This window comes from Pungitius pungitius, chromosome 9 (assembly GCF_949316345.1).
Source record: "Pungitius pungitius chromosome 9, fPunPun2.1, whole genome shotgun sequence".
NCBI classification, from domain to species: Eukaryota; Metazoa; Chordata; class Actinopteri; order Perciformes; family Gasterosteidae; genus Pungitius; species Pungitius pungitius.
The window spans coordinates 9341252-9366751 of record NC_084908.1 but is presented as its reverse complement, the minus strand read 5'-3'; the positions used below and the strand labels follow the sequence as shown (position 1 = coordinate 9366751).

The window sequence follows — 25500 nt, the reverse complement described above, 5'->3', positions numbered from 1 at the left end:
GATCTGCACTAGAGTGATTTGGGTGTATGAATGATTTCATGAAAATAAAACAAAACTCAACCCTTCTCCACAACAAAATTACTTTAGTTCACCAAAATGTTTTTGGTTGCTCGCGTGGCATCTCTTAGAAAAAATTTGCATCATTTAAGTATTTTCTTCTAAATCTCTGTTCCTATTAATAGTTTTGTTTTCAGTTTAAATCCGCATTACGTTGATGCAAAACATTAACTATTTCATGTTGACAAGATGACAAACAGAGCTTCATGTCTCCACGGCCTCAACACACAAGTCATATCATCTAACTTTTGTACCAGGAAACAACACAATATGAAGTTATTTTATCTCAAGAGTCAAGGCCATTCACAATGGGTGCATGGATGAAGTCATAGTGATCACATAGGCCGCTATCATCCGTATGCTAATGGCCTCAGCGGAACCGACAAGTGGGCATCTTCAAGTGAAGGTGGAAGAATACATACTGAACAAGAGACCCTGAAATAGAAAGAGGAAGACAACATTTATTAATTTTAAATCTATTGAAAGCAACTCGAGCCGTATCCATGGAATACATTGCATAGCATATGTTACGGGGTCAGAGGGAGTGCTTCACAGTGTCAGGTGGCTGAAAAGCCAGAGTGAGGACCGTCTTCTCTTCAACGAAGGTGAGAGCTTCCGTCGATTTGTTTATTGTGACACAGGGAAGGGAATAAATGCCTGAAGAAAAAGTGTGACAGTTGGATGTATGCGTGAGACAGGCTGATGTGGAAGGCTTTGACACAGAAACCCTGTATTTAAGACCCTGTGGCCTTTTGCTGTCAGTCAGTCAGAGGAGACATGCAGACACACCTCAAATATCACGACTGATACGTACAGGTTCGAGCAGACATTCGGACTAACCCAATTAACCACAGCGTGTGAACTGTCCTGAAAGCAGAGACAGTAAACCATTACCTCCACGCACAAAAGGAAAGTCCTTCCCATCCCTCGGCTCACACGCCACGCCCTGCTGCACCACATCACAGAGCGGTTTGCACTCTCCAGCTGCACCACCCGTGACAGATTTTATTTTACCTTAAAAAGTAGAAAGCAAATGGAGCAGCATTGCTATTGAATGTGAAAATCTCTTCCTCAGTCGAGAGCTCTGAGCATTTTTCTGCCTTCTCGGGCTACTCCATCCTGCTAAATGTCTTCTTTGGAGCTGTCCATTCGAAGCCTGATGTGGAGCTGGATTAACTAGCGGAAGAAGCTATTCTCGAAGATCACATATCAGCGGGCTTCTGTGCATTATGGAGGTCCATTCAGTGGTTACAACCAACTGAATGGACCGTAATCACTGCACACACCGGCCCGTGAGAAGAGGAAATGGGAAGAAGCCCATTTATTTTTAAGAGTGCGTCTTCCTCTCCATTCTCATCACAATTTGATCATCACAAAGTTAAGCAGAAACAGAAGAAACTCCAGAAAGAGACTTCTTGATTAGTTGTGTTGCAATAATTACACATTTAAACATGTTTTAAAGTGAAAATGTATCTTTTATTGGTACCATACATTAATTATCAAGGGCAGAAACTAACCAAATCAAAAAATATATATCAAACAATGATTTTCTACAGGGATTGAAAAAGGTACAAGTCACCATTCAAACTCATAACTATTGCTGGGATCAACTGTAAGGAAATGGAAATGTACAAAACAAACCGTGCTTCAGCGGTTTAATCAGACTTCACAGACGCCAGAGCTACCCAATATGAAGACTGAACTTAATGATAAGCTGGCTTTAGAAGATGTTTGATGCGATCATTCTGTTGGGTATGAAAGACATGAAATAATCAGTTTCAGCAGGGGATGAAATATGAAATTCAGTGAGCACATTCACTTGACATCCAGTTGAAAGTTGACGTACACAAAATCGTGATGTTAAGTGAAAAATCACTTCCTGTATAGATGCGTGTGAATTTCTAGATTTTCAAAAATAAATACAAAAAAAAAATTGAACAGGAAAAGGATTTCTCAATGGCGCCATTGTACCTCTGGAGGTTTTGTAATTTAATTTACACAAGTTATAAAAAAAAGGAGAGAGGAGGAAAGAGCAGGTGGGAAGACGGGTTGGGTGGAGGAAGGGGGGTCATGAGTGTTTTTTCTCCTTTTTCCTATTTTTGTTTCTTTACATTAGATCGGGATGGCTTTAGGTAAATCTAAGTAAGAATACATTTTATTACAGTCAGACAGAACTTTGCTACTACCTTAAATATACAAGCACAAATACACAAATTTAAATCTGCAAAAAAGGAACGAAAAGACAAAATAAAAACATCCACACTAAATTATTTCTCTTTTATAAACATAAAAGATAAAAACCATATATTTTAGAGGGGGGCGGGATAAAAGTCCTGTGTTGCTCCTTGGTCTGTAGCTTTTCAGTATTGGTAGAAAATAAAAAAGTAACAATTGAAATGAAGGCGTTTAATACAAATTAAAAAACATTCTAGGGAAATATATACTGTATAAAAACTCTTAAAATGTGTAATGTGTGTATGTCCGTTGTAAATGCTCCCCGTTTGAAAGAGCGCATTCATTGTAGTCTCAGAGACGGCTCTGGCACTAGGGGACTCAAAATCCTTCAATCATTTTGCCGATTTGTGTTTTGGTGTGTGTGTGTTTCCCCAGTGCCACACTTCCACAGCTCTCACCAGTGTGTGAATTTCAATAGTTTTATACAGGGGCTTTAAATTCGGTCGGTCTGCTTCAGCGCAGCCACAGATAAGATCAGACTGCTTCTCTTTCGCTCCTCACACACGCACGCACACACACACACACACATACACACACACACACACACACACTACAAGTGACCCGTGCCTCGACAGCAGAGACCAGAATTGAGAGCCATGTTTTGAAGATGGGTGGACAAGTGGTCCCTAAGCAACTTGCCACCATCTCGAAGCCTCTGACGCCACCTTCCCTTCCCCCTCCGCCCCCCACCACATGTGTTTTTCAGTATTGATGGTTTAGTGTGTACACTCCCCCCCGCGGATTAAATTCCTGCACCTCCTCGGTCACATCTGACCGATCGCCGTCCAAACTGAAAATTTGCAAGAGCAGACGGGACATTTTGAGTGAGATGAGGAACAGTGACCGAGGTGGGATACAGCGCCTTAATATGGGGAGGTCACAGCAAATGTCTCAGTGTCGTTGTCACCTGAGACCCTGCATGCCGCCTGTGTATGCATGTGCGTGCGTGCGTGCGTGTGTGTGTGTACATAATGAGATGGACTGCTGCTGTTACACTGGTGGCGGGCGAGTCAGGGTGGGGTCTGAGGAGTAGCAGAGAGGGGGTTTGTGTTGAGGTTGTGGGGCTCTGGTCTCTACTGCGATGCCTGTGAGGTGGGGTTGTCACTCTTGCTTTCCTGGCTGGAGGGGGCCTTGTTGTTCCAGGGCGAGTTGGAGCCGAGCGCCGGGGAGTTGTTGAAGCTGTCCTCGTCATCGATGCCGTTGGCCGCGTCGAACTGAGTGTTCTCCAGCCGCGTGATCAGACGCTCGTCCTCGTCACCGAACTCCCCTCCCATCAGTGTGGGCTCTCCAACCACCATCACATCCTGCAGAGGTAAAAAAAAAAAAAAAAAAAAAAGGAAGGAGGAATGGAACAGCTGTTCTGTCAAAGAGATCAGTCAATACGCAGTGGTTTACGTCATGTAACTAGATTTCTATTTATAATGTGATGATTCATTCATAACTACTGAGTAATGAATAGGTTTTGTATATTAGAATAGGCTCTGATGTGATTTCACTTTAGATAAGAGCCCCTTTAGGTACCGTTTCCTTCTTTGGTTGGCATTGTGACATGTGAACGGCAGGAGTCCAAATGTTTCTGTTGAAAGGTGTAATAGCAGGGAGCTGGCACAAGAAAGCAGCAATACACCCACCGGTACTTGGCTGGACAGAGGAAAGCCACTGCCTGGGCTCTTCTTTTTGTTGTTGTTGTTGTTGTTTGTTCCTCCTCCTCCGCTGATGGTGCTGCCACCTGACATCTTACGCTTCCGCCTTTTGTTTGGAGCCTGTCTTGATGGCTCAGCTATAGGGAAGGGACGCGGGGGAGAGTTAGATATACTTCAAGTAATGCGTGCGTGCATGTTGACCTCTATCTGTGCATGTTGTTCTATTACCTGGTGGTGCCACCATCCTCTGCCACTTCTGGAAAAGGCAGGTTTTGAGGCAGTCTCTGGGGCTGAGGCTGTACGTCTTGTGTCTGGACATCAGCTCCTGCATGGGCTCTAGAATCACACACAGCTGGAGGAGGGAACGTAAAAAGACACGCTACAGGTTAAAAGATTACACAGCGTTCACTATCATTAGAAATAGTTGCAAGCGCCGCCATTATCAGCTGGCGTTCAGCGTAAACAAATTCAACTATGAACTTGAAATTCTCAGATTAGAAACCCGGGTCACAAAACACTGGAAGCAAACAAAGAAATTTCTACCCTCCGCTCCCCTAGAAAGGTCTAGAAATTGTATTTTTATTGCACAGGCAGTTCCACCCTGACATGCACCCTTCCCTCCCATCAGCCGCTCCGAACAAAATCAGACAAAATTGGATTAAAGACGAATGAAGCTTTACTCTTAACATATTTGTATTGACTTTGTATTTAACCTACTTGGTGTAAACACGGCATAACGGTCACATGTATGTTGTGTAATTAGCTTTAAATGTTGAAGTCCAGCACAGCTATAAAAAGGGGGCCAGACCATAATCAAGAAACCATAAAGAGAAAGCATTTCAGAAGCAAATTATTTAAAAGTCAAATGTGGAGTGTGTGCATGCCTTTAACTCACTCGGAGGTAGTTAAGAGTGGAGTTTGACAGGCCACATCTTGTTATGTTTTTGGACAGCTGGTCCAGCATCTGTGGGTCCTGGGCCTGAGGAATCGATAAAGGACTGATTGTGTTAACCAATTAACAAATACATAAATACATCTCTGAAAATATCTGCATCGACTTACATGCATGGCGAGTATACTGCGGGGGATGAGTTCACGGTGTTGCCTGATGCTGAAGTGCCACGTTTTTATCCTCATCATGTCGTCAAACATGAATTCCAGGTACAAGCGGCCTTCTACACACACCTATGGCAGCCCAGAGGGGTCCGGTCAAAACACAGTTATTGATCCACAAGTTCAAGTCTTGGGTTAGCATTCAGGGTGCTCACAATACTAACAAAAAGCTTCCAATCTATCAAGTGGCTTGTCTGTGCCTTGTAAGGTGGCGTAGACATTTTATTCCATGCAACAAATTCTTGTTAACAAAAAGGTAACCAATTAGTGCAAACTGGCTTTTTTTCCAAAACTAATTTAGAATTTTTGTTTTGTGAAACTGTGTGCATCGCTTCTGTTTGAAAATCCCAAGTTAAAAAGTCTACTTTTGGAAGGGTTATTAATGAATGAAAGACACTTACCTGTGTGAACATGGGCTTTCCATTCTGGGTGACCATGGTGCACTGATCACAGTCAAGGGAGACAAAGTTATTATGGAAGGACTCCTTGGGATGTTTCAGCACATAGTAGAGCTCAGTAGCACCGCCTTCGAAAATACTCCGGAAGTACCTCGGAATCAATGTCCGGCCAATTGCTTCAGGAGTAAAAAAGACAATGGGCATTAGACAAGAAGGAATTTGTTGTAGTATAGAGGTTAGAGTACGCAGTCCCTTTGTCACTTTGGATTGAAGATGTGCATGAGACAGAAGCAGCATGTTCCTGGGACTGTTTCTTACTGTAACGTTTGGGCCCGTCCTCCAGACAGAAAGTAATGGTCAACATGGCGTCATCTTCAAAGAACTCTGTAGTAAATGCGTCCCACCACAGGTTATCACACTCCTACAGGATGTGGAGGGGAAACATAATCAGTGACAAACACATTTAATAAACTCTTGTCGAGTGTGTACTTGGGTGCCTCCGAACCTCTGTCCAGTTCTGTAGTCGTTTGTTGAGTTCAAATATTCTGTAGTCTGTCTGGTTGCCATATGGTGTGTGCCTCCTGTTCAATTACAGACACAAGGACAAAAAAAGGACACGGGTCGAGAACAGTTAGCTTCTAGTACAATGAAAGATTCAAGTTAGTTACAGGCAAATCATCTGGATCACATTGTTGTCAAAGCTCTCACAGCTTGCATACTTTGTGGGCTATTTCACTTTTTTCACATTTTACATAATTGAGCCGCATCTCAGTCTAAACAAAATCTTTTAAAATATGAGATAAGAGACAGCCCCTCCCCCTCCTTAGTCTTTAATTGTGTTATTATAGGTAGTTTCACACTAGTTAAGAGATGTGGGAAACAATTCGTACTTACCCTATTCCGGGCTCCAGATATGTGGGAGGATACATTGGGGTGGGACTGAAGAATAGGGAGACAGGGGGATTATTACATTCAATTAAAGTGCTAATAGCAGCTGCTTTGCTCACTGCCACACAGGCCATTACGTACAACACACAATCCTAAGGTGGTAAACCCTCACTGAGCCAGACCATTTAACATTAGCATTCCAAATCTGGTGCACAACCATCATTATAACGTAGGCCAACACTACACCAGGATAAATGGCCAATGAGATTTTTCACCAAATGAGAGGAAATTATGAGTTCTTCTACACCAGTAATATGCACCTAGAGGAGTTCTACCAGCATGGGATGTTTACTGTACACTAAAATTAAATTAAGCACCAGATTCAGGGATGAGACGTTAAGCCATTAAAGTGGAGGACAAGTGTACAAACATTAGTTGGGCTGTACATGGATTGAAACTCGAGTTACAAACTGTTAAAACATCCTCACTACGTTCTACTATCTGCTGATTGTCCCAGGTACCAACTGCCAAAAAAAATCAGATGTGGATGTTTTTTTTAAATTAACATATGGTTTAGAACACTAGTGGGTCGCGGACCCGTTTGTAGTGGGTCGCGGACAAGGAAAATGCATGGAAAAAAGAAAAGTTTTTAAAAAAAGTATAAAAAAAAATAATATTCAAAGGCTAGTACGGTAATCCCCTCAACCAGAACAGATTGACAAAACACATAGAAAACCGACAAAAAACTCACCCCACGTCTCTGTCCAGCATAGTGCCGGGGTGGAAAGGGGGAAAAGTGCTACCGTTGGGGGGCTCCTTGGGGGAGTACAGCTTGAATGACTTGGAGGAACAGCCTGCAAAAAATTCAAAAAACAGTATGTTTAAGTTTGATATAACAGGTTCACTAGTAAATTAGGTAAAAATACAGATTGATATTTCGAATCTGGTAATATATGCTCTATTTGCTAATCCATAAATTTAAGGCTGGAAAATATAAACCTCTCCACACATTGTGTACAGTGGCAGAGCTTTAAATAGACCTCAACAATAAGATCTGAAATGGGTCATCAATTGTATAGAATATATATAAAATATGGTACATTACAGTGGTACTTCTGATAGTTATTCACTTTTGTGAAGTGACACTTGCAAATAATGACTGTGGTGTGAGGTTGAAAGCACATGCAGCCTGAACTGACCAGCATGGCCCAGTTTCAGTTGGCTGCACACATTCACAGTTCGTGGCAGTAATACACCAATCTTTCATAAAAACACAAAACAAGCCTCTTGTAAACAATGTGCTCCTAAACACACTTGTATAAAATCTACCGGCCTCCTGTCTACCAAATATAAAACACCACAAACAGGCAAACTAATACTCACTATTCACAATCAGCCAAAAAAAAAAAACACTGAATCCCTCTCACAGTCTTCTCCAACCCTTGTTCTACTCTAATTGCCCAGCTCTCACATAAAGGCCATCCAGGCGTGCTGCCCTCTAGGTCACGACCCCTGCCATCACCATGGTGAAGCCCCGCCTCATTAATGTCTCTCTGTCTTGTCTCTGCATATTTAACGGATCTTTGACAATGTGTGTATGTATGAAGGAGATACGGGCTGGGAGAGATGGACTTTAATTGCACTAAAAGGATGTTTTCGATTTGAGAGCACAGCTAATTTTAAATGAAGACCTTTAAGAATAAAAACAGCACCTCCCATGTGAGAAAGGGGTTTACACCAGCCAAGTGATTTGGCTGATGACTTTACAGTAACAAACATGAAAATAATCACAGACTGTATTGAGATGGACACCACAACTAACCTTAGAGGGCACAACACACAAGACTGATCAAGTTATGCTCTTATGCATTAATACTAATCATCTCTTAAACAATGCCATCTTACCTCTGACAAAATACATCTACACAGGTTTCTACTTTAGCAGGTTCTTACTGAAACATAGCCGCGTCATAGTTTTTAAACACTAAGTCAATAACCACATTTCCTATGAAGATCTTCAAAACAAGATGTCAACCATCTACATGGCTTAAACCTCCATCCATTTGAAACCCTAGCTTCACTTTGAGCCAAAACAAGTTGTTTACTGTGTGAGCCCGCACTGCTCCGCTGTGGGCTGCATGCACCACCAGAGGAAAACAAATGGCTTTGATAAATAAATAAATAATCGATGGTTATGTGTCCATTAGTTGTTGAGAGCTCCATTAGCTCCTCTCCTCTCCTGTTAGCGGTTAATGACAGGCAGTCACAATCACATCAGCTGGACTCCACTTCCTCCACTGGGAATCGTAGGCACAGTGCATCATGCACACATTATGCATGCATATATTCTCCAGGCTTTAAGTGATGGTCAGCCCACCTCAGAACCAATCTCAGCTCAAAAGTTGACCAACTTGACAAACACAACGATCTCCGAATACAAAAATCCTCGCAGCATTGCAAAGTGTCTTCTAAATAAGAGTAACATCTTCTGGTTTTGGGAATCCTCCACGATTTCTAAGGAAATCAAGTCTCCAAACGGAATACGGACGATAGCTGTGTTATACTTCACTACCTAAGCTACGTAGGCAGACTTTTCACAAACCCCGACAATAATAAGATAGCAGAATGCCCCTTTTCCACATCTGTGCAAGTCACTTCATAACTTTTATTTGAGTCGATGAACATTTGACGTGGAGTTGTCTGCTTACAAAGGCAATTAGAGAGGCAGCAAGCGCATAATGCTAACACTTAGCCATTAGCCAAGGCTACAAAGATAAACCGATGATATCAGGACGCGAGTGTACCCCGCTACATGGTGCCGACCAGCACTTATTTCAACACATCGGGACAAATAACAGGAGAGCAACAACATTAACATGATTTAAAATCCAACCGTTGCCTGTGTACAACACTGCCTCGTAGGCCCGCAGCGTTAGCTAGCTACGGCTAGCTAGAAAAACTGTTGGCAAGTGTTAGCCGTCTTGCTAACGCCTTAGCGTTAAATCCCTTTCCAACGATAAAGCACCGAAATAAGACGAGAAACTACAACCCTGCTCGCTCGTAAATCGCCACCAAGTCGCCACGACGATTGGACTTCGCAACCGAGGCGCGTGCGTGTGAAAAAGCGACCGTTTACCTGAAAGAAGTCCAATGAGAAAATTGATGTTTACAGATCCGTGATGATAGACCGTATGTACGCTCCGTGCGTAAGAACGGATAGGCCCGCTGGACGGCGGCTGGCCGGACGCGACGTACCAACACGATACGTCCCTCTGAGCAAGATCAACGGAGACACAAATATCCCCAAAACCGCGAAACCGAAACGTAATAAAGTCTAAATTGCGGGAGTCGGTCGGTTATGTTTTGTCCCGCATGAGGCCTTGTTAGTGGGCTGAAGCCTGCTGTGGGTTTACATACGGACCCAGATGAGCCCTTTGTTCACGGGAGGACATGAACAATAGCTGTAGGCCCTCCTCCTCCTCTCCCTCCGCAATGCTTTTGCTCCTCTTTCCTCTGCCCAGCACCGCCAGTCGCTCTCCCCCCCTTCTCCTCCCCCCACTAATGCACAACTGCATATGAAGGTTGTCTGGTAAGCATTTTCCCCCCTTCTTATGCTTTCCTCCTCCTCCCTACATCCCATCCCTTCCTTGTAACTGACACGGATGAGAATTGGCCCAATGCAGCCGACTGGAAGTGTGTGTGGAAATAAACATCATGCTCACCGTTTTCTTATTTAGTGCAAATCTGCTTGCTGCAAAAGAGCTGAACTGACAGTGACAGCCAAGACCCCTTGTCATGTGGACTATACATATGCAGAGTGATGCATGCATACATAGACGCAGCGGTCCAATGAGTCCAAAGTAGATTGAGATCTGACAAATTCAATTTCATCTGTGAATAACAGATTGTTATTTGTAGTTATTAATTGTGTCTTCATGTCTGCACACGGAACAGTTTCCAAGGTAGACCAGTAAATCCATTACCATATGTCCCTTTACACACACGCACACGCACACTAAACCAAAAGGGAGAATTCCATAGGCTTCTAAATCGCCTCTATTTACAATATCAGATATTTAGATCACAGTTAGTGAGGGCTCATCCATATGGTTGTGACATAAAAAGAGCAAGTCATATTCGTTCAATAGTTTTACGAATATTTATGCGTGTGTATGTCATAATATTTGCTAATTTGATATACATTATTAAAGAATGGCTTCGACTCCTAACCGTTTTGACAGGGAATCTCATATCAAATATTTTCTTTCAAAGACAAAAGTACTTTCACCCACCTCAATTATTTAGGGACGTTGCAGCCAAATGCTCGAACGTGGTTCTGATTTATACACTACCCATGTACGCAAGCGAGTGAAAACACAATGTACCATCAATGATTTATTCACAAATTAAGCTGCTCTGGGGAAACATTTAACAGGCTTTCACAGAAGCTGCTGTGCGTCGTAACAACAGCGCTGATGTGTAAAATTATTATAACATGGTTTAACATTATTTTGGTTTTGGTTGAACCATATAAGAGGAGCACAATTTCCAATATCTCAACTGTATACATATATGTACATAATAGTCAAACTAAGATGTGTGTATTCCTTTGCGATGGATCTCGCACAACTTTTAAAAATTAACCAACTAAAGATAAACATAATAATAAATTTAAATGTCCCTTCTATATCTGTCAAAGTGCAGTGATGTACTCCCAACTGCTTTCTAATCATGGCTCTACTAATCAAACAGTTTTCTCAGCCGAGAAGGCGTAATGGTGTTTCATTGTGAGGTGTTTTTCACATCTTTCATCCCAGAGAGTGTCACTTTATTCTGACCTATTCTGCAGATCTTTTCTGTCTGGCTGTACAATCTAGTAACAGAACCTTCCTGAGTTTGCGGAAGAAGCCCACAGCTCAAAGGCGGACCTCTTTGTGGGTAGAGATCCCGAGTATGGTGGAGTGTCTCCCAGAACCAGACAAAACAGGATGAGCTGACCAGCAACAAAGATGCCTGGGCTGGGTTCATGCATTCTGGTTGGACGTTGGTAAGCTTGTGACATGAGCACTTCACAGCTCGCGAGGCTCCTGTCAGTCTTTTGGCAGCGTCTCTGTGTGTCTAGTACCAGGGGGAGGTGTCGTCAGTCGTAGCTTAGAGCGTCTGTCGCCGGTGACTTATGTGGATTTGCCTATCTTACGTTCGCGGGCCCCTGTAGTCATGGCAACACAAGCAGTCACAACTGGAGCAAAGCTAAGAACCATCCATGGAAATGGACACACAAGGGTTAATCCTGTGTGTGTCTGTGTGTGTGTGTGTGTGTATGTGTGTGTCTAAAAAGCTTGCCCATTGAAATGGTACATGACGGGGTTAATCCTCACTGCATGTGTGGCAGGGTGATGGAGAAGAGGTGGGGGTGGGAGGTGTCAGGATAAGGCTTGAAGGGCTTACACACACCGTCTCCTTTGCTCTCAGGCATAGGGGAGGCCTTATCTTCAACCAACACCCCAACCAGCAAGTCTCACACACCACACACACACACACACCACCAGCTAGCCTCATTTCCCAACGTGCAGTCACACATTTACACCTAAATCAGTTCATGTACAATAAGTGATCAAAGCTGCGGCGTGCAGGGGCTTAATATAAACTCCCTGTAGTGCAGAGTGTCATGTTTTCACTAAGCTTGCGCTTAAAACCTCAAATGCAACTTGTTTAATTCACCTTTGTCAAAGCAAATAAAAACAAAAAAGAGAAGAGGACGACATTTGTATCGCATTACTCTAAGCATCAATGAAACAGAAGATACATAATTTTCTTCCTCAGCTGTCTCCATTTTATTCGACCCTGGTTTTGTTTGATTATTGCCAAATAAGCCACGACAAAAGTTAACAAGAAAAAAAAGGTCAGACAGAGAGACTTACCTCCCTCAGTTACAAGCGGTTCGGACGTCGCCATTTCGTCCCCCACCAATGCACTTTCACAGCTACATGCTGATCTAACTCAAAGGCTTGGTCTCTGTTTTCATGCCTCTCCCTCTCTCTGATATCTCCCATGTCCAGACTGTCAGGCTCAGGGGCACGAGGAGGGGGGAGAAGGATGCCTACAGTCAGCGTGTGTGTGTGTGTGTGTGTGTGTGTGTGTGTGTGCGGGCAGTGTGCACATTTGTGTCGCCTGTGTAAGTGCAAAAAGTGTGGGGCCTGCCACTTGCACTCGTAGTCAACAGGAAACTGAGCGACACACGCATCTGCCGGAGTCCCGATAACAACCGTCCCAGTCGCCCTCCCGTCATCGCCGCCTTCATCACTGATCTGGAGACAGCAGAGTGTCGCTGTGGGTGTAGCCACCGCCCTCACTGAACTAATCTGAGCTCAAAAGATGAGATTTAACTGCTAATGAGCGGGACATCCGTCCCCCCCCTCCTTCACCCCCAAACAGGAATGAAAACAAACCACTCCTGTTTGTTCATAGATTACACACTGCATTACTTTCTACGAGTTAACTACTTTTTAGTATTTCACATCAATAACACATGAAGACACTTTGCCTTCATGTGGAAGCTAGGTAAATGTCTCTTTTCAGTGGTCGCTGATTTTCTAATGGTGGTAGCTCAGGCTTATCAACCAACTTATTGGATGGGATGGAGGGAGCAGGATCTTTCTGTTCAATTCAGCTCTCGTAAAAGATTCAAAGGACAAGCTGCCACTGTATGTGGTGCAAAAAGCTAATTCTAAATCAAACAATAATCTCAGTCAGAATCATATACACTTATCTGCAGAGGTACAAGGAAAAGGTGGTAGAGAGCAGAACCCAGAAGATATTACTATCCATTTTGGATCACCATTGCTGCTGGGACAGCCGAGCACTTTTTCTAACAGACTCATCCAGCTCCTCGATGAGACACAGGAGACTTTACAATAAGACATCTCTGGCCAAATGATTCACACTCACACACTGTCTCACTGTTTGTTTGTTTGTAAGGTTAAATCTTTGCACTATTGTTTAATTAGTTAAGTTAATTTCATTTAATATTATTCTATTTTCTTTGTATGTATTGTGGATTTTATACTATTTCTTCACTTGTATACATATATAAATTCTGCTGTGGCAAAATAATTGCTGCTCTATTATATAAATAATTATTGACCCATCGATCTCTATAGTTCACTGCATTTGAAGGACAACTCTTAAATTGATGAAGATGATGCAGTGGTACAGGTTAATACTGCCGCTAACTCACAAATAAATCGTACTATGGGACAATGCAATTTTTCCATCAGGGTCTTCACGTAACAGAATAATCAACGCTCCTATGCAAATTATGTATTGTATAAGTGAAAAAAATGTATGCAAATGTGGCCATTGTCATTCTGCTCAAAGAGATAATTCTCCGTTTGATTTGCAGTCAGTCCTTCACTTGAGCATCCCGACGAGGGGCAGGAAATTAGAACTGACCTACAATCAGAGGCCGTCCTTTGACGGCAGCGCCCTCTGGTGGCCTTTGTTTTCTCTCCTCCCTTCTGCCTCTTCTCTCGCTCACCGGGTGAGTTCCCTGCTCTGGGTTTTCCCTGGCAGGCGAACAGACACACTGTAACGAGAGAAGTTCAGCAGCGAGCTCGTCACACCTCAGCGGAGGCCAAAAGGTGACGGGATGAAATCAGAGAAAATGAGGCTCTGCTGTGTTGTCATTTGTGTATCTGGGATTCATTAAACACATATTATAGAAACTTAAGGATCTACATTATTTGCCATCAACCTCAGTCCCACCCTACTGCCAATATGTCAGTAGCTTAGAGTATGTGTGTTGAGAGGGGGGGGGGGGGGTTCAGAAGTGTGTGTTGGAAGCTGGTTCCAGCTGACAGCTGTGTGAAGGGAGATGACAGTGCCCTGATGCTGAGTTCTCTGTTCTCTGGGAGCCATTTTGTCCGTCTCTGATCTCAGAGTCAGGTCTGCCCCCCCTCCCACCACACACACACACGCACGCACGCACCCCTCCACCAATCACATCACTGCTCAGCCTTGCAGAAAACACAGAATCTCTCCCTCTCTTCTCCTCCTATGTAACCTCTTCTCTCCTATTTTTTTTATTTCTTGCCTCCTCCTTCCATCTCTTAATCCTTATCTCTCCTCAGTAGCTGCTCACTCCCTCGTCACACCCTCCACCACCTCCTCCTCCTCTTCCTCTTCTCCTGGCTCCCTTGTTGTGCAACCCGTTTCTAAACAGCTCAGCCTTTGTGCGTTTTTGTCTGTTGCCATTTCAGCCCGGCTGCAGTCTTTACTCATTTTCCTCCAATCAGGGACACCATGTGACTCTCTGCATGAGAGGGCACAGTCCCTTCCCCCTTCTCTCCTCCCTCCCTCCCTACTCCCCCTCCCCATCATCCAGCCAGCCAGCAGGGCAACATACGCTAGCAATCAGGCGAGTCAAAGAGTGAGGGAGTGAGGGGAGGGGGTGAGGATAAGGAAGGATGAAAGTATATACAGTGAAACAGTGTGCAGGGAGTGACTTGTCGGGATGGGGGGGTATTATGTATGACTTTGTGAGCTGAAAGTATAGAAGATCAGAGCACATCCCGACACTCTGCTCAACTGTTTATGTCATCCACATGTTGGGGCCCATGCTGCGTATATATACGTGTACACACACACACACACACACACTGAGCCCACACAAGAAGGGGGAGGATCCTTCAGCGTCAAACACGGCTCTGGAATGTAAACATGAGAGCAAAGGAGAAGGGGGGGAATGACCACAGAGAGACTGTAGTTTTATATTATATACTATTTTCTGTCATTATCTAGCCTCACTCAACTCTAATGTGTAGAGAAAGAAGGGAGGGTTAACTTGTCATACATGAGCAACTGAACCAGCATCACTTTTAGGGGTCAGGCTTCGGGTTCATTCGAAGTTGAGGTGAGTGAATGGAAGGGATTGTTCCATATTTGGAGGCATTGGTTTTTAGTTTAGTCATGTTGTATAGGTGAAGGTCCTCTCACCATACACAGCGTACCAGGCCTCCAACTTCACGTTATGAAAGAGAGAGTGAATGAACTAATTGTTGATCTTTGAAAAAGTACAAATCTTACTTGTATTGCCTTTCTTTAAGTTTACATCTCAGCTCTGCTCCGCTTTAGGTTGTAATTAAATCTGGAGGGAAAAACACTTTGGGAATTGAAAATCCGCATCAAGCAGAAAAGACTGAGGTGAAAAGAACGAGGGAAACACTAGAGAGAACAATATCGGAGTGAAAAGTGGAGCGCGCAAGAATGCGGTCATGCTGTCTTTTTGGAAATTTCCATGACCACGTTGATTAAGCATGCAATCTGACCGCAAGATAGCTCAAGCCTCGTTCTAAACAAACGCACTGTGCTGCACTGGCAGCAATTGCCTTCATAGCACGGGGCACTGGGCAGAGATTAAAGACACACACACACAGACGCAAGCATGAAAACCTGTGCCCGCTAGCCACATTTAACACAGGTACACCACCCGCTTCCCTGGGCCTTTTTTGTGCTCGGGACAAATGGTAAACAAGCGTGTAAAGAGTTTGTCTCACATCCGTCTGGTTTGATCTCATTGCCAATATCTCTCTCTCTCTCTCTCTCTCTCTCTCTCTCTCTCTCTTTTTGTCCACATTTCTACATCCTTCTGTTTCAATCATGGACAATTCCATCATCCGTGCATTCATCTACATGCAACTGTGTCTCTAAATTTGCTTTCCTGAACTCCAAACCGCTGGAAACCAAACATGGGACCGGTTAGTGTTTCCATCCTCCTGCTGATTGAAGCAGAGACGGCGGCAGCGAGGTTATCGGATACTGGATGTGGTGTCGGCTGCATTTCTATATGCACATCCTGGCTGTTTGAGGGTAGACCACAGCGGCCACTGTGGCCTGGTAGCCAGGAGAGACGAGGCCACGTCAGGGTGATTCACCCCCCCCATCATGTGGCAGTCGGTTCTGAATACATTTATCCTGATTATTGTTAAATTTTCAGCTATAAAAGATAATTTTTCTTGTCTCACACATACTAAATCAGGAATGCGACATAAAATCACTTAGGGTTTATCGCTACACCTCCATTCTTCTTTCTTTTCCTCCTGTGTTTGATTAAAGCTAATAAAGTGAGAAGAATTCCCAGTGCCGTGAGGCACTCAATACCCAAACAAAACAGTTCAGGGACTGCGGGGAGTTCCTGAGCCTTCGCAGGCGGCGAACAAGTCGCGCTGCTCTCAATACGGTGGTCTATAAGACGGATATTACTCCCTGCAGGTCGCTCTCGGTGGCTCAGCTCCCAGAAGCCCCGGGGGGCTGTTACTCAACTTTAACCGATTTTATTACAAAATAGTGACAAGCAGACTCCGACTGCAGTGTTGTTTTGTTCTAAAGTTTTTAATTTAGACAAGTGAGGCCTGAAATGAAACCGTTGGTGGTCCGTTTGACTCCCAGCGGCGGGTCAGGAGAGGACAGGCCCCCCGAGGGGGGAAGAGATGTGATCGAAAGCAGCCGCAATAAACAAATAGTCACGCTTGTGATTGTAACATTGGAGACAAGGTCAGCACCTCTCACGGATGCACTCATTGACCTTCCATGAACTCCAGAAGAAAGGACCTCTGTAAATGAGAATTTAAACTAAAAGGCCATAACATCATTCAGATAGGAGTTAGATCTTGAGGGATGCTAAAATAACAGCCTGTTGCTGCCTTTCACTGGCGAAGAGGAACAACTGCTGTCAGAATGAGGTGTCTGACTGTGATTTGCCCTTTATTCATCCTAAATGATCGACTCCTGTGTGAGCAGGAGAAACATCAAGCACTCATTAATAGCACTGCAGAATCAATCATGCAAGCCTTTGGTCAGAGCCGGCGACCTTTGCTCTTTAAATGTCAAACTTTGATCCATCTTTTTTTTCTGCTAGTAGTATGTCTGCACGAGAAGCAGTCCATTTTTTACACTGTGGAAAAGTGAGTATAACATCTGTGACGACTTTAAGAGAGCTCTGTTGCAACATGGGTCAACAGTCGGAAATCAGCAGCAAGAAAAATAAAGCTAAATGGCGACAAGTAGAAGCATTTGTGGTGCAACAACTCCATGCCCAGATGTTTATACCGCCGACAAAGATCTTTTTCTGTTAATCTCCAAACTAGACAACAACCAGTAAAAAAATAAGCACTTTGTTATCGAAAGAAAAGAAGAAAAAGTTAGAAATTATAAAAGACTACAGGTTGTACCATCTGTTCTAGTATTTTCCTTGCTCTCCATCCTCTCAGCCATCACAGAGGGCGACCTCCCATGAGCCTTTGCACACGGGGCCCCAGGGCAGCTCTGTCCCTGCCGCTCTCTGCCCCAGTAACGCCACGGCGGAACTCTCCAACCAAAATACAACAAAAACAACAACAACAAGAAAAAGTCCTCTGCAGGCAACAGCAGCAGCAGCAGCAGCAACGGCGCCAGCGGTGCTGTCGTTAACGGCAACCATCACCACGGCAGCGACTTACCGGGACACGCGCAGCCGCCCACGGACATCTTCTCACATGTCTGGTGTGGACCCGATCAGATGGATGGTTGTGGTTTCGTTATCCACGCTCTTCTCCTTTCTCCTCTTTCTCACCAGTCACTGCTGCCGCCACTGAGGCTGCTCACATGAGCGTCTGTTATCCTCACTGTTCACATACACACACAGACACACACACACACACACCACCAGGGAGAGAGCAGAGGGTGGGAGGGAGGCAGGGAGTGAGGCAGGGAGGGGGAGAGAGAGTAACGACGAGGGAGGAAAAGAGAGAAAGAGGGGAAGAAGAGGTTAAAGAAAAGAGCACAAAGGATCGGATTCTCTCAGTTGTGGCTGTTCACTGTGAATCACACCGTGCATGTGTGTGTGGGTCTGTAAGAGAGTGTGTGTGTGCGTGCTACAGAGTGAGAGGGATTTTGTTCTTGCCTCTGCTCTGCCCTCACCCTCATCAGCCCCACAAATTACAGCTCAGGTGGGAAGAGAGAGAGAGAGAGAGGAAGAGAGGGAGGGAACGAGCGGCTGAGGACTACAGGGAGAGAGAGAGAGAGGGAGAGAGAGGGGGGGGGGCTGTCAAAGTGACCTGAGAGGCAGATTTGAGAGAATAACAACCATGTGATGTGGGTCCTTTTTTCTCCTTTAAATATGTAGAGGCTGTTTTTCACCACTGCTGCTAAAATGACACACAAGCCCACACTCTAGGATACGCACACTCGAGAACACACAGACCCACACACGCAAAGTGCACTGGGAAGGTTTAAATGATCTTTGGGAAATGGCTGTGAGTGTGTGTGTGTGTGTGTGTGTGACTGTGTGCGTGTGACCGTGTGCGTGTGTTGCAGCGTCTGAGTGGCTTGTTACCATCCAGCGAAGGTCCTCTACGCGGCAGGGAGGACAGGGAAAAGGAGGAGGGAAACGGGAGGAGGGGAGAGGAGGAGGCGATTGACGTGCCTCAGCTCTCGTCTCCCTTTCTAACCCGTTCACTCACGCGCTCCGTTAGTCTTTCTGTCTGCAGTGTGCCACACAGTGTTGCTCTCTCGCTTCACTCATCTTCCAATCTACTGGACCATTTATCTCTCCTCCCTCCTCCCTCCGTGTCGCTCTCTTCCCTTGTTACCCTCTCCCTCCCACTGTCTTCATCCTGCTATAATCGGTCTTCCATCACTATGTCATTTCTGTCACATGCACAAGTTTGTGTGTGTGTGTGTGTGTGTGCGTGTGTGTGTGTGTGTCGGCAGCTGACTTCAGAGGCATGAACACAAGTTTGTTTTCTGTCCATTCCACGTACTGTACATTGTAAATACTCACTATAATTCAATCTTATAAAAAATGTGTACTAATCACTGCTGAAAATAGTCTGGAATAAATGCTGTATTTACTGTTTGCGGGACGTCTCTAGGAGCTACAGTGCCCAGCTGTTTATGGAAATGATTTTGTTGATGACAACATTTTGGCTGAAGCTAAGTGCCACAGACAGTGAAGACATACTGACATACCATATATGTACATGTAATGAAAAAAAGATAGACGTCTTATATGCATGCTAACAATGCAAAAGTTGAATATCCGGTAAACAATTAGATTAGGCTGTAAAATACTACTCGTTTCTATAGTAACTAAACACCTTGTTCTCCTTGCATATTTCCTAGAATGTAAATGGTGTTTCTATCAGTTAACTGTGTGTGACAGTCCTAGTTAAACAAACCATGCATTGAGACTGCTTACTCCCAACTACTACTCGTCTGCATCCTTTTCTAATTTATACTCGCCCTTCACTACGGTGAGGATAAGCTAAGATTTATCTTGTAAACCAGTGGTTCCCACCCTGGGGGACGGGAGCTCCCAAAGAGATCACAAGATAAAGCTGAGGAGTCATGCGATGGTTGTAGTAGGGGTTTGACATTTTTTGGATATACTGGATAATGAGCCAGTACAATACAATGGACAATGTCAGCAGTTGAGATTTGGTGACATACGTTTCAAACACATGCGACTGGTGCTTTTCACAGCAGTCCTTAAAGGTAAACACAGATTTAATTAATAACATTTATTATGGGCCTGGACCCGTGGGGGTAATGGCCCTGCTACTGTGCATGGTGACTCAATCAAATATTATGAATTTGATCAATTATACCTGTTTTTAAACTCCAATTTCTTGTGAAATGACTTATGTGCTTATATATATAAACACACAGACAAAAAAATCTGAATTGAACATTATTTGTATATGTATATAAAATACATACAAATGTATATATACAAAGACACTAGCTCTTTGTCTCTCTCATGCTCAATTCAGAATTTTTCAAATCTTCAAACCATTTAAAAAAGGTCATGACCCAAGCTGAGACTTCAGCTCTCATGGTCACACCTCAAGAGAGTACCTGCATATGCATTACAGTGCACACACACACACGCCCAAGACAGAGAGCTAAATGTAGGACTTTAGACATTCTGGGCCGTCTTCCATGACAGTTTTGTTAAAGCAAGATCGCTCTGTACATGCAACGAAGAACACAAGTCTGCAGAGATCGCCTCCTTCAGGGATTGCTGTTTCCCTTTTTTAAAGACACTTGCTCTTTGTCTCCCTCCTCCCCTTCCTAACCCTCTGTCTCATTAGGCAATATTGAGGAGGAGTGAGGAGGAGAGTGTTAAGCCAATCAGAGAGGGGAAGAAAGAGCAGAGGAAGGAGGGAGAAGGAGAGAGACAGAGAGGTTGGAGGAGGAAGAGGGCAGAGATGAAAAGAGAGAGAGGAAAAGAGAGGGCGATGGATGGATGGATGGATGGATGGATGGATGGAGTGAGGGAGGGAGAAAGAGAGAATAAATAGCTCTGGCGCACTCGTCCCCCATTACCCCGGGAGGGCACTGTCGCCATGGCAATGTGGCAGAAAAAGGATAGCACCAGCATGATGAGCTTGTAGACCCACACACACACATTTACAAATGAAAACTGTGATTCACACATATCTGCCCACATTATCGGATTCATGGAGACGGTTTGACAAGTTCATACTTTTGAATAAATGTGTGCAGAAAACACACCATCTTTCACCTCACCAAAAATATATATGTACACACACCAACAGTTTTCCAGTTAACAGATAGTCAAAGCCCACGTAACAGACAAATAACGGACACGCGTAGGCCACAGAAGGAAAGACAGATAGCACAAACAAACAAGGGGACGAAAAGGCACCAGAGAAGAAAATGGAGAAGAGGCAACTAAATTGAGGAGTGAATCAAAAATCAGTCGCCTCAATTATTTATTTGTACTCTCCTTGATCCATGTGCATATTCATAACCCTAATTGCACCCGAAAGGCCAGTTGTTGTTTTTTCTTCACTGAAACAAGTTTTAAACATAACCTTGAACTACTTGTAACACGATATAAATGGTCGCCTAGTTACATTTTCATCGAACCAGGAGCAACAGGATCCACAGTGAAAGTACAACATAAAATCAACGGCGTTGTGGTCCAGGTCTACTGAATTACAAGTGGTGCCACAGCGAATGAGCCGTCACACTCGGCCTCTGATTGGGTGGCGCGTGCTGCCTTCACCGCTATGGCCTCAATTATGTGTCTGTGACCTGTGACAACAACGTGCTTCGGCAGGTTCCTTTCAGTACGTCCACAGCTGCAGAGACAATTAATGTTGGAGGATTTCTGCTGTGCAGACAATTTACGCTCACTACAAACTTGGCTTGTCTCATTAATGAACCTTCAGTAGAGTAAAATCCGGCAATTTGGGGACTAGTGGAAAACGCTTCTGAAACAACGTCGCCCCGCGGAGTAAAACAAATCACCCGAAGTCAGTAGACTGGAGTTAAAAATGTCTGTGCGTCGCTCTTTTGCCTTTTGTCGCACCACACTCCTCTTGAAAAGTTGTTTGGATGGCAAATGTGGTGGTTAATTAGCTTGAGAAATCGTATGTGCATGAAGCCCGAGGGCACAGCAGAGAATGAAAGAGACGGCTCTGTGTAAACTCTTACGTAAGGGAGAATCTGCATCCTGTGTCTCTCTGCTACATTATTGATGCGGGCTTCTGTTACCACGCGTAACACACGTGTGTTTGTGTGCGCACGTGCCCGCGAATGTGTACACCATAAAGGTCTCTAGCTCTCACCTTTGAATCTGTGTGGGAAGGGCGGTCTCCTCCAGCGGATGTCACTCTCTCTCCTCTGAGCATGCTTTGTTGTTCTCTTTGCCACCTCTCTTCCACCCCACGTCTATTGATATGAATCCCCTTCCTCCTCTTCTTCTTTCTCTCTCAGGCCTTCATTTCCCACTAACAGATGTTCTCTGCACTATGTGGGAGGACATTCCTCTTCCCTGAAAAAAGAAAAAAAGAAGGCTTACATCAAGTAAGGAAAAATCCAAAGAGCGTGATGGCAACACAACTACCGCCTGCGTGTCCTGCTCCACTCTTCAGAGACGGTGTCGAGTTCAAGATCAGATTGCTTTTGCCTTTTTAGAACGTAGCGTTACACAACATCTGAAAAGGTCATTGAAGTACGCACGCAAAACATATGACTGAGCAGCAAGGATGACTGTAATTCATATAGAAAAATGCTCACACACACACACACAAAGCAGCAGGTGTGAGGGAGGCAGACAAAGGAGCACATATATGACTCCTCAGACCTCATGGGTTCTTTAAAAATTCATACATGCCAGAGAGCAGCGTGGGAGTCATCCTGTAGGTCAGGGGTGAGGAAGGGATGACTGGCAGGGGGGAGTCAGGGGGGAGTGAGTGAGAGGAGTGAGACACATGAAAGAACCATGCCTGGCACTCTGAAGAGCTGGAGGGAATTAGGAACAAATGTCTGTTTACGAGTGACTTTTATATTTCAAACTAAAAGCACTGGACAAGTGGGAAAAAGGGGGCCTGCGGAGGGAGAGTGGGATAAATCTACGTATGTGCGGAGGCCACGTACAGACATGGTCGCTGGAGTAAGGTGACCCATTTACACACAACTCCCCTCTCCTGAGCGCACGCACACACACACACACACACACGCATACTTAGAAATGCCTCTGCACGCTCCTGAACACACTCGCACCTCACTCGCCAGAGACTGGAGGATGCTTTTTCCCCATTTCAGACAGTAATGTGGTCCAAGAGTTGAGGGAGACGAAGCCGTAGGTGGTGCGTGCATGTGTGTGTGTGTATGTGTGTGTGTGTGTGTGGCGGGGATGAAGAGAGGTGGAGCAACGGTACAGAAGAAAATGTGTGCCTAAGGGCGAAAGCAAAGGAAACAAATAGAGGTCAGTCAGCAGATGTATGGAGGCAAAGACGTATGGTTCACTGGCAGGCTGCCTGCATCACGATGAATGAACATTATGCTGTACCTTGTTAAAGTGTGTGTCCGTGAACATATTTCTCTCCCGACTAATCTAGTGCAGCCGATGACTCTGTGTACCGGCGTGACATTCAGTAGAAAGGTCATCGCCTCGCCGGTATGCACGAGATAACGGGCCAGACACATCCACAGTCCTCCACAGACAAACAGCGAGATGATACAAGATACCGCCGCACAAACCAAGAGGCGGTGAACCTGAATTTCATTAAGCATCCATTTCATTCAGATATGATAATGTCTGATCGGCATACATTGCAGATAGGCGGCTCGCATGGGGCAACCAAATCCCTGGGAATTAACTAATTTACAGCTTCACAGGGCTCGTTGAAAAACAGTCTGAGCAGAAGTTAATGGGAAATGTTGGAGAAACTAAATCATATCAGATTTATTGATCTTTCAACAGGAGGCTTTACTACACACAGAACATTAGTTGTTTAAAAGACCTTAATCCACTTTATTTGTACATATTTTGTACGTGTTTAATACAGGCAATGCCTTACAGGTCGTCTACATTTTGATCATCCCCTCTGACATGTGAACAAGTGTAAACCAGAACAACAACTTGTTTTCTTCTGGTGGGATTCTTGGGTGGAAAGAGGTGAATCTAGAATCCATTGAACCTCCGGATCTATCAATGGAGTTCTCCACCGCTCTAAAACACAATTTAGTTCGATTTAATTCATCACTGACAATTGGCTCACGAGGCTAATGCAACCCTCGCTTCATATATCAAAATGGCCACATCAGGTGACAGAAAACTGGCAGTTTGTTTTGTAATTATAATATGATGGAAGTTTACTAAATTGCTGGAGTATTGCTTTGTGGGACAAGATACACATTCTGAGAGTTAGAAGAGAAGGTTCATACTACTCTCCTGTGTACACAGATAATCATAAGCCCGAGCACTCATTTAGCTTAGGATATGACTAGAAATAGTACAAGTGTATTTTCGCAATTTGCTTGGTTTTATTTATGTATTCCATAGCTTTTAGGATATTTAAAAATTGTTTTATACAAAGTCATTTTGAGCATTTGGAAAAGCGCATTGCATTATTATCATTATTATTGTTATTATTAAATAGCCGTGCCTGACGAGTTCATTGAGTTTTAATTGCTGGTAGGACATTTTGTAAAGAGTCATGTTGGCTGGCACTGGAGGAAATATCCATCTGGGATTTTTTTTTTTTAATTTCATTCCACACAACCAGAAGTTGTACCTGCTTTTGCTCAACCTCACATGGTTAAGGTGTGGCTGGAGATATGCTGGGAGGTGACAAACTTGATGTCAGTTGGTTAGGTTGGACTGGTCTGACTGGATTCATTCAAATGAAATGAACACAAACGAACACATTTAAATGTATTCATTCTTCATTCTGATCTTGTGTGCAGCCCGAAACATTTCAGAGGAATGAACATATTTCAATTAACACAAAATGGGTGGAACAGGCTATGAACAATGTTGTTAGTTTCCGACAGAAAACCACGTCACGGTGGAGAGTGTGCGCACACATAACTCAGCAAAGTCAACACATAAATATTGCAATCTTTAAACACAAAGATAATCTCTATTTGTTCTGGTGACGAGGCAAGCGACAGAAAGCGGACAGTCTTTGCTTTGCTTTACGAGAAACCACTCTAAGGACCGATTCCAGTAATGCTGCATATTATCAACGCTTCCATACTATGATACTCGGATGATGCTCATTTCTATGAGGAACGTTCTCTCGAATTTCCCTGAGCAGGGAAACTGGTCTTAACTAATCATTAACTTAATAGCTTTATTTCACATGGTTTTCCTACTTTTAAACATACAGCATATGACTGCAGTTTTTAAAATTACTTTATCACTACAGTTGACTATTAGATTAATAAATTACAGCTATATACCCCACGTGATGCTGTATTTCAGTTATTGCTGTAATGTCATTTTGACGCAAGATGTCACTGCTGAGCAATAAAGAAAATTCTAATTAAAATGAGAAATCCTGTGAGACACTGACAAATGCCGATTTATATGACATAATTTACGATAACAACGTGATATGGAAGAAGCCAAAATATATTCATTAAATGATAAATTGTCACAGAGATATGAATAACTATTTTTGACCTTCATTCATTTTTATCAAAACGAAGAAATAATGAACCAAAAACGGTAATATTCCAATAAGTATTTTCAGCAACTGGACCAGCAACTTTTAAGAACGGAATCGACAACGAGAAACACGAGGGAAACATCTAGCGGACCTTGGATCTGATATCTACTCATTTCCTCACTCTTAGTGAAGGAATTG

General features: G+C 43.9%; 1 protein-coding gene across 4 annotated transcripts; it reads right to left on the bottom strand.

Annotated features, from left to right (window-relative positions):
* Positions 1-1511: 1511 nt before the first annotated feature.
* On the bottom strand, positions 1512-22148 carry ldb1b (LIM-domain binding 1b). 4 transcript variants are annotated; one of them, XM_037471242.2, is made up of 12 exons: positions 21970-22148; positions 17830-17994; positions 7086-7188; positions 6341-6385; positions 5952-6027; positions 5765-5867; positions 5450-5622; positions 4998-5120; positions 4831-4914; positions 4164-4287; positions 3924-4072; positions 1512-3596 (listed from the first exon to the last, which is right to left on the bottom strand). In XM_037471242.2, exons 2-12 carry the CDS (start codon positions 17855-17857, stop codon positions 3366-3368), a joined length of 1239 nt encoding a protein of 412 aa, XP_037327139.1. In that variant the 5' UTR covers positions 17858-17994; positions 21970-22148; the 3' UTR covers positions 1512-3365. The 4 variants fall into 4 exon arrangements, with proteins under 4 accessions (XP_037327139.1, XP_037327138.1, XP_037327137.1 ...); XM_037471241.2 differs by lacking the exon at positions 21970-22148 and having other exon boundaries at positions 17830-18298; XM_037471240.2 differs by lacking the exons at positions 17830-17994; positions 21970-22148 and adding an exon at positions 12256-12395.
* Positions 22149-25500: the final 3352 nt, after the last annotated feature.

Excerpts from the sequence above, each read along its gene's own strand:
- ldb1b (XM_037471240.2), bottom strand. The coding sequence starts at position 12,289 with ATGGCGACGTCCGAACCGCTTGTAACTGAGGGAG. Across the intron at positions 7,189-12,255 it reads ACCGCTTGTAACTGAGGGAG|GCTGTTCCTCCAAGTCATTC; the intron begins GTAAGTCTCTCT and ends AATTTTTTGCAG. Across the intron at positions 5,868-5,951 it reads GACTACAGAACTGGACAGAG|GAGTGTGATAACCTGTGGTG; the intron begins GTTCGGAGGCAC and ends CACATCCTGTAG.